The 10084-nt window shown below is 40.8% G+C and overlaps 1 protein-coding gene across 1 annotated transcript in view; it reads left to right on the top strand.

Annotated features, from left to right (window-relative positions):
• The window catches only part of DOK5 (docking protein 5), a 143015-nt gene that overhangs the window by 51758 nt on the left and 81173 nt on the right, over positions 1-10084 (top strand). The window contains exon 2 of the mRNA XM_011370176.1: positions 7693-7800. Within this exon, the coding sequence (XP_011368478.1) occupies positions 7693-7800 (108 nt within the window). The remainder of the gene's footprint in view (positions 1-7692; positions 7801-10084) is intronic.

The following is a 10084-nucleotide window of genomic DNA, read 5'->3' as shown; positions in this document are numbered from 1 at the left end:
TTTTCCATAGTGGCTGTATCAATTTGCAGTCTCGCCAGCAGTGTATGAGGGTTCCTATTTCTCTGCATCCTCTCCAACACTTGTTATTACTTGTCCTGTTGATAATAGCCATTCTAACAGGTGTGAAATGGTATCTCAATGTGGTTTTGATTTGCATTTCCCTAATAGCTAGTGGTGGGATAGCCTGCTTTTTATATGTAGTAATTTACTAACAGCATTTTCTGTGGTGTAACTATTATTTTTAATGATGGCAGTTTCCAATTTCCAGATCGGCCATAATTAATAAAAACCAGTCCCCTGGAACATTTAGAATATTTCCAGTTTTTATGTTGAAGAATTCTATTGTAATATGTGTTTGCATATTTCCTTAATTATTTCCTCAGGGAGAAGTTTCTAGAATTAATACTTCCGGGTTAAAGGGTGGGCATAATTCTGCCTGTAGAAAGGTTGTGCTAATAATTTACTTCACCATCAGCAAAAGGTTGACATAGCCAATTTATTGCCTGTGGGTGCTTTTAAGTATTTTTAATCCTCTTTATAAAAATTTTATTTTATGATTAATTATCCTGTTTTTCCTGGTATTTTTTTTCTTGTGGTGAATTTCAAATGTACCTTGCAGTCTTCTCCAAATTAGCATTTCTTTCCTGGCAAATGAAAAGTATACTCTGTAAATGATAGGCGTGGAATTTTGTTGCTCACTCGCGAAAATGATTTTTCGCCATCACAAAATATATGATTCTGAACCAGTTCGTTATTTTGGTAAGTGGAGCTGGTAGCAGCCTGCAAGTTCTGACCCAAGGATGGCACAGAACCCCTTTTATACTTTTCATCTATCATCTTCTGAAACCCCGTAGTGACAGAGCCATTTCATAGAACTAGGAAGTGGTCACTGTCTTGATCTCAGAGATCAACCAGTCCAGATTCTGCAATTGTGAAATTGCGCAATGGCAGACGGCGGGGGCATTATCTCCTGGGCTCATTCCTACCTCCTGTCTCTTCGTGGTGAAAGCCTCCTCCCTTTGCCTCCAGGCTGTGTCACTCGGCACCATTTCCCGTGGCTGGTCGGTGCTGCCTGGCTTGTGGTGGATCATCAGGCTCAGAGTCATGGTGGACCCAAGACTCTAGGAAGGCGGCTGGTTACTCTGGCCGGGCATCTGAAGCCAAAGTGGAGGGCTGGGCATTCTGGAGAAGTGACTGGGCAGCTCCAGGCAGCGGGCGGCCCACGCCTGCAGAGGCAGTTGGCTAGGACTTTAGTTTACTGCAGCCAGAACTCCTGGGAGGCTGGAGAGAGGCAAGGCCGACCACGAGAAATCGAGAAGTTGCATGAGAATCTTTCAACGTAGGTAGAAATACTTAGCATGTTTGCGTTTCTTGACTTTGGTCCAGGATCCTGAATACTTTATCACGTAAGGCGAGAGACAGTGAAATTCTTTTAAAAGCGCACACTTCTTGCAGACTGCTAGGATACCGTGGTGTCCTTGGACTAGGTAGGGTTTTAAGACTCCAGTTTCAGAAATACTCCAAAAGCTGTCGCCGTAGGTGAACAGTGAGCGCCAGCGAACTTAAAATCACAAATGCAAATGCTACTCAGAAATAGCTAGGCTGAAAAGTTATCGTCCAGATGAAGGAGCATATGGTTACAACTAAATGTCTCTTTTTAGATTATGTGAAGCATAAAAATAAACTTCGTACAGGCGGCTCGACCCTCAGTGTATGTTTGTTCATCCCTAGGAGTCTAAGTTTTCTGGGAAAATTCTAAAGTAACAGTTAATAGTTTTTGTTCTCCAGAGTCACGCAAACCGAGGCGGGAATCCTGGCTAATTTCTACCAGCTTCATGCCCTTGAGTAACCTCACTGTGGGGACATTTCCTGGTTGTAGAATGGGGATGAAAATAGCACCTGCCTCACAGGGCTTTCGGAGGGGTTAATTGAGATAATGCACATAACAGGTTTAGCATTCTACAGTGCACAGAGAGTTTAGCCGAGGCCGGGTGCTGGTATTAACATCCTGGATGAAGAAAACATGATTCGTTTAGACAAATAGGTGGATGGAAATAAGGTTAGTGTGTGCGAAATGAGGCTTAACTTAGCATTATATGGCTGAGGGTGTATCTTTAGAGTTGGGGAGAAGAGAAAGTCGATATGATGACAGAAAGGGGCATGCTGGCAAGATGGAAAACAATCCTAATCTACCTTTTTCCCTACGTGCACCTTGACTTTGTAGAATAAGATAACTCTAAGAAGCTAGATACATCCGAAGGGCAGAGATGGGCTGCTAATGTCTCTGCATGCAAGTGTCCTCTTCAGGACAGTATAGAGCAATGTGATACCAAACAGTGGATGGGCAGAGAGACCAGAAAAGGTGGGGGGGCTAAAAAAGCATCAGGTCAACATTTTAATATAATTTTATTGAAGTAAAAGTTTGGCTTGTGGGGAAGTGTGGAATACATAAGGATTGTCACCCTCTCTTTCCTCCGGGAGGGACATGCCAAACAGATTTCTTATGTTCATCGAAAAGTGAGCTGAGCTGAAACAGTTGAGAAATGCTGACCAGAGCTTGGCAGACTGGCCCGAGGGTCACTTCTGGCCCACTGCTTGATTTTTAAATAAAGTTTTATTGGAAGATAGTCACGCCATTCACTTACATACATGTATTCTGTGGCTGCTTTCATGCTACAGTTGCAGAGTTCAGTAGTCATAACAAAGACCTGTGCCATCAGAGACTAAAATATTTACTCTCTGGCCCTTTACTTACAGAACGAGTTTGCCATCTCTTGCAACAGACCATGAAGACTAAAGGGTCACTCTTGCTTAGCTGTCCTCTTTTCTGGTGTCAGTATATAATTTCCATTTCAAAGGAATTTCGTGGTCAAAATGTGCTTCATAACTGCCTGTGTACCCTCCAGCAGTTTAATTTGTGACTCGGCTGTCCGGGACGTCGTGAGGGACTGATAATAGGTTTAGGAACTCTAAGCGAATCCTCATCTGCTTCTTGGCACTGGAAATTGTGGTGAATTTACCAGAATGTTCTTTGTTAGGAACAGAAGCTAGTAAAAATGTCAGGGGTTTGAAACCGGAGTTCAGCAGTTATTAAAGCTGTCAAGTTTTAAAGAGAGGGAAGACAATGAGAAAATATTACAAATCTCGTAAGGTTCAGTGACAGCTTAAGGCTGAAAATGAGGTACGATGAAACCACCAACAAAAACAACAAAACACACACCGAAGGGGATTTTTCATGTAGCTGCTGAATCTGGTGCATATCTACCCAGGTGGTCATCACTGTGTGATGCGTTTATCTGTTTCAGCTTCAGCAGTGGCTTGTGTGGATTGACTTGGCTAAACCTGGCCCTTGAAGGTATTTGTAAAGCACACATTCTTCAAATGTGCCATCTCAGATCGGCATGGCTTCATCTTAAGTAGAGGTTCTGACTTGGCCCCGCATGGGGACAATGGGCAATGTCTGGAGGCGATTTGGGGTGTCAGCCGAAGTGGGGGGAGCGTGCTATTGGAGTTCGGTCGCTGGAGGCTGGGGATGCTACTAAACATCCTACAGAGCGCAGGACAGCCCTCCGCTACAAAAAGCCATCTTCCCCAAAATGTCAGTACTGCTAAGATGGAGAAGCCCTGATGCGTAGAAGAGGGCGAGGTACCTCAACATGAAAATTATTCTGTCATCACATTCCCTAACAGTGCATTTATCATCATGATTGCCAACTCTTCATGGGCAGCGAAACTACTCTTTCCTATTATGGTTAGGATAGAAGTTTCCTCTTCTAAATTAAAAAAATTTTAGTTAAAAAAATCTGGACAATAGACTAGTGGTTACCAGAGGGTAGAGGGGAAGGGGGGAGGTAGATGGAGTAAAAGGTGTCAAATATGTGGTGACAGAAAGAAATCTAACTCTGGGCCGTGAACACGCTATGCAATATATATATACATATATATGCCTTACTGTTGAATTATACACATGAAACTTACTGGATTTCATTAACCAGTGTCGTCATAATGAAAAATTAAAAGCAAACAAATAAAAACAAACAACAAGAGTCTATTGAAAGAAAAATGTTCACTGGAAAATAGTATAGACGGTATGTAGATGTGTCATTTAATATGTGAAGGTGGTTGAATGAATTAATGTAAAGAAAAAATACTGCCCTAAACTATTAAGTTTATGGGACTGTTCTCAAATTGTCACCCTTTTAGTATTTCAGCAATGCCAGTGTTAATTCAGCTAGTCTTCTCCACATGTTACCAAGTTCACTGAGTCTTCCTGTTTCAGTCCTTCTAAAGAATCCTGAGATATTTAGGATAAGTTTTTAATCCTTTGGTGCTGCGTGGCTTTTCTGGTGTTCTTAGGACAGACAGTGCATGGCAGTTGAAATAGGGAGTTTACTGAGCCAGATTTAAGTTTTTCCGTCAGCGTGCCTCTCAGACCCGAGGTGGCATCTCACACTGCCGCCGCGGCCACTAGTTAGAAACCGCACATCTCAGGGGTCCCCATCAGGGACCTTTGGTTGTCGAGTTCTTTGTTGGCGGTCCATCGGTCCATCAAGTGAGAAGCATTGCGTTGTGTGAAAGTCTCAATGAACATTTATGGCACCGGCTTGCAAATTGCCGGTGGAACACCTGGGGATTCATTAAAGAGCCAGTTTGTCTGGCTCCAGCCCCAGGGGATGTGATTCGGTAGACCTTGGCTGATCTCTGGGAATCTGCACATTTAACAATGATCTCGAGTGATGTTGGACCAACTCTGGGAGTCGCTGATGTATGACGTGTGACAGATCCCTCTTTTCACTGTTTTTGTGCCATGTGTCTCTATGTCACAAACATTTCGAGCTGCCTTTTCATCAACCAAACTTCGGTTTGACTCATCTTCCGATGAACCAAAACGTTTTCACTTATCCCCAGCCGATGGTTACAAGCAATGTTGCATGTGGATTTATATGCTCGTACCTTTGCAGTTATTGAATTCAAACATTGTACTTTTGTCCCTACTACTTAATAAAACAAAAGAAAAACAAAGAATGGGGCAAGTAATCCTCTAAACTTTAATACAGATGGAGTCGTTGGAAATAGTTAGGCATGCCGAAATCGAGGAACCCCTAGCTTACGTTCAGCAACCTTTGGACATAAGGAGGGCAAATATTGGTTCAATTGTGAAGAAAATGAACAACTTCTATAAAAAAAAATAAGTTAGAAATGCTATCATTCAATATTGGGTCTGAAAGCTGAAGCATAATTAGGAAATTTAAAGTATCTAGCTCAGTGAAGATATTTTTTTTTTTCGGTAGCGGGCATATTTCTTGCATACCTTTAGCATGCTCAATTTCTAACATGTTTTCGGGGACACATACAAAAGAAAGTGGTTGCCAGCATGAGAGCGACAGTGAGGGACCGATTTGCCACACGTTTCATCTGAACAATCAGAGCGTCAGTCATTTCGGCTGTAATTACAGTCCTCTGATGGCCGTCAAATTTTAAGGGGGCCAGCTGTGTCATCCGTTATGCAGACATAAGTGAGATGTTGGTAAGATTTGTATTTGCCAACCATGGTACTGAGAACGTTGATTTTCATGACCGAATCTCCATCCTGCAAAGGATTTTGTGCTTGAACTCTTACCCACGGTTCTTGAAACTTAAAGTTACTTGGCCTCCTGGTTAATTAGACAGCAGCAGCTGTAGGACCGATGAAGAGTGCAGATAGCTGAATAGAGTCGGCTGTAATTTTAAGATCTTGGTTAAATATCTCTACATTTTTCCATTTAAAAATTTTAAGCATTTTGAGATCATTATAGGTTCTCATCCAATTGTAAGAAATAACACACGAAGATCTTGTACCTTCACCCAGTTTCCCTGGTGATAACATCTTCGAAACTATAGTACAAGTATTGGCATGAATACAGTCAAGATACAGGACAATTTCATCACAGAAAGGATCCCTTATGATACTCTTTTGTAGGCACACCCTGTTCCCTCTGCTCCCTGCCACGCACATCCCTATCCCCTGACAACCACTAATCTGTTTTCTATAATCTCTATAATTTTGCTATAAACACAGTCATACAGTATGTTTGCAACCTTTTGAGTTTGGCTTTTTTTTCCCCTCCACTTGCGTAGTTCTATGAAGACTCATTCAGATTATTGCAGTATTAATAGTTCGTTTGTTTTTGTAGCTAAGTAGTGTTTCATGATATGGATGTAGCACAGTTTAGCAACATCCTCCCGTTGAGGGATACATGAGTTGTTTCCAGTTTTTCAGTGATACAGATAAAGCTGCTGGGAACATTCATGGTCAGATATTTTTTTGTGGGAAGTTTACATTGCTTTGGGACTGATTTCTAAGAGTGTAACTGTTGGTCGTATGTTGCTTATTTAGTTTTTTTTAAGAAACTGCCAAACTGTTTCACAGTGGTTGTACCATTTTATATGTCCACCAGCAATGTATGAGTGACTCAGTTTTTCTGCATCCCTGTCAGCATTTGATAGTGTTATTATTATTATTTTTTTTAATTTCAGCCCATCTGATGGGTGTGTAGTGATACCTCACTGTGGTTTTAATGTACATTTCCCACATGGCTAATGATGTTGAACATCTCTTCACGTGCTTCTCGATCAAAGCATCTGTATATCCTCTTTGGTGAAATGTCTATTTGTGTCTTTTTGTTCATTTTGCAATTGGATTGTCGGTTTTTTTACCGTTGAGATTTCAGAGGTCTCTATACGTTCTAGATACTAATCCTTTGTCAGATACGTGGTTTGCAAATATTTTCTCCCATCTGAGCTTGTCTTTTCATCCTTTTAACAGGATTTTTCACATAGCAAAAGTTTTAAGTTTTAGTGAGGTACAATTGGCAAATTTTTCTTGTACGGATTGTGCTTTTGGTAAGAAGTCTAGGAACTCTGTCTAGCCCATCCTCCTCAACATTTTCTCTCTCTCTCTCTCTCTTTTTTTTTTTTACTAAAAGTCTTATAGTTTTTTATTTATATTTAAGTTTTGTTTTATATTCAAGCCTACTTGGAATTAATTTTTGTATAAGATGAGTATTTTAGGTTAAAGTAGTTTTTTCCCCAGTGATAGTCAATTATTCCAGCACCGTTTGTGAAAAGGCTACCCTTTCTCCACTGAATTACGTTTTCACTTCTGTTTCCATGTCATAATCCTTGATAAATTCATTGAGTGTGCAAGACGAATGGCTGCAGAATTGATTTTATTTACTCTGTTATTTTACTGATACCTCTTGCTATTTAAGAAATGATACCCAGGGGCTGTCTCTTTCTTGGATTGCCAATGACATCTTTAGTATATACCAGATCGATGATTTCTATATTTAATTGCACTTGAAATTAGAGTACGTGCCATGAATGTCTATATTACTTGTACTGATTTGAGATTTTTAGCTCTGAGATTTTTCTCAAATGTTCCTGCTGATATTGTTATCAAAACATAAAGAAATTTGCCTTCAAATACTTATTTTCTTTTGGTTCCAGTGATGATGAACAACAGAGCACGCTCACCGTGGAACCATTTTTGGTTTTTAAAATTTTATTTTCCCAAAGCAATATTGCATCTATGGCTTGTGACTATTTTACAGGTGAAAACATCAAAAAGGAAACATTTAAATGCAAATGTCAGCACATAATAATATCTGAGTCCATAGTGATGCTGAGCTCAGTCTTTGTATATCTTTCCAGATTTATCAACGATGCTGGTTAGTATTCAAGAAAGCCTCAAGCAAAGGTCCAAAGAGACTGGAGAAATTTTCTGATGAGCGAGCTGCGTATTTTAGGTGTTACCATAAGGTAAGACTCGATTGCTGTAGCTTTCCAGAGATCCATTCACAAGGAGGGAATTCAAGTTCACCAAGTCTGAAAACTTGCCTAGACTATTTGACAAAGGTGCAAATAATACTTTTTCCAAGGACAAAACAGCTCTAAAATAATATCTACTTGCTAAGTGTCTAAAATAACTGACTCATCTAAAGTCACTCTTCCAGTTTCCTACTGTTTATTGCTGTTGTTTTTTCAATCTCTAGTGTAGAATTTACCATGTTGTTTTGCACATTGCTAATATCTATAGACCCCGCTTCCAACATTGGAGACCCTGGAGGGTAAGGGTGAGGTCTCAGCTGTCTAGCACAGTGCCTGATACACAGTAGACCCTCCTTCAGAGCTTGGAGGGTGTGGAGGGGAGGCCGGGGAAGGAGCTGGAAAATGGGTGATCGAAAGCAGAGGAGGAGAAAGTGCCACCCATGAGCTTATTTCTTTAAGTTGCACGACTACATTTAATTCAGACTTTCAGTTTTCTTAGTAGTAGTGAGACTGCCTCACTAAAAATAATAATTGTGTGTTAAAATATGTGATTTGGGAGTGGAAAGTTAAAGTAAATATAAGGTATACTTTACCAATTAGTTGTCCGTGTCTAATACATAATAGACACTTCTTACACGGTTGGTTGAAAAGTGATGAATATTATCAATAGAAGACATGGAATCCATACAGATGTCTTTGTGTCATCCTTTTATACAGCTTACCAGAAGATATCTGTACTGAGACATCTGAAGCCAGGAAAAGGAATTTTGATCTGACGGAAATGGGCCGGGTGATGATCAGGGCAGAGAAAGCCAGGATTGGCAAGGTTTATGATGGCCAGACTCAAATGTACAAACCGAAGTGGATTGCTTAGTTTCCTCTTGAATATTAAACGAGTCAGGGGAGGTCGAGGACAAACTTGCCCTCTTTCAGACTTCTACCTGCTGGCTTTGGAATTTAATATGTAAATCTTTGCTTTGAGGACCTGGATAAGCCACATTCTCTTTCATCTCTAATAATCATTAAGCAGAGTTCAAAGCATTAGAACGAAAGAATTATGAACATGCGTTAAGCCGCCAAGCCCTTGATGCATTCCTGTAGCCGATTCCGCCCCCTTACTCTTTTAGATCCGATACATTTAGTGTTCATCTCTGGGGGCATAGAAAAAGCTAGAGTAACTCTAAGATATGCATTTTTAACCTAAATGGTGTGTAATTTATGAATCTCCATAATGAAATACTGGGGTCGAAGTAGCACACCGTGACCAGATTTTAGAATTTATTTGACTACAAATCAATTTCCAAAAGCAATGAGGACCTGTATAGTATGCTATTTGGTCAATACAGAAATGATGTGACATTTGTGGATGTCTCTCTCCTGTGAGAAATCTGTAGCATTTATGAGAACATAATGCTGCTTTCATTTTTAAAGATACTATTAAGTAAAAATGCCAGTTTTGCATATCTGATTCTTTTTAGAAGTTTTAAAATGAGAAATTGGCTATAGAATTTTAAAACTTGGTGCCTTCCTCATTGCAGATGCAACCAAAGATACTGTTATGCAAAAATTGGAAAATAAATATACGAATAATGCACACACAGAACAATTCATTTTTCATTTCTTTGCCTCTTCCATGAAGCGCCCCTCAAGGACCCACAGCTGTCAGAGGCGGCTGTGAATTTGATTAACTGTAATTGCAAGAATATTAAGACTCCAGCGACTTTAAATATAGTCCCTCACCTTCTCGTTAAACCCAAGTCCAGTGTTTTCATCCGGAGCATCAAAGCGGCTCACACTCGCCGGGAGGGGTCGAGTATTTCTGTGTGTGGTTTTACATTTTTTTTTTTTTTTTTTGAGATGAGTAACAGTTGGGAGGGAACCTAAGTGGACAGGAGACCGTCTGCCACTTTTGTGACCAAGGCAGATGGTGGCCTGAGTCTGGGAAACCTGCTTTCTGATCTCGGTATCACCACCGGGGAGTGTCCAGCAAGTGGCTTAACATTTGCGTAAAGGTGGCCTCCAAGGCAAGTCACGTCATAGCTTCTCCCTCGTCACAAGAGACTTGAGTCTGGAGGAGTCAGTTCACCTTGGACCCGAAGGATGATTCCGACAAATTCTCTCATACCGTGTTTTTTAAAAGTCCCCAGAAAGTGTGGCAAGGAAGGGTTCCGGGAGGACCGGGGTTCTGTGTTGGAAGAATTGAGCACTCCAGTGTTTTCATGCCCATTCGTGAGGTTCCCGGTCCAGGGTCGCCCGTCACGGGCTCTGAGGGGTC

This window comes from Pteropus vampyrus, unplaced genomic scaffold (genome assembly GCF_000151845.1).
Source record: "Pteropus vampyrus isolate Shadow unplaced genomic scaffold, Pvam_2.0 Scaffold162, whole genome shotgun sequence".
Taxonomy (NCBI): Eukaryota; Metazoa; Chordata; class Mammalia; order Chiroptera; family Pteropodidae; genus Pteropus; species Pteropus vampyrus.
The sequence above is the reverse complement of the archived record's forward strand: the minus strand, read 5'-3'. Positions and strand labels throughout refer to the sequence as shown.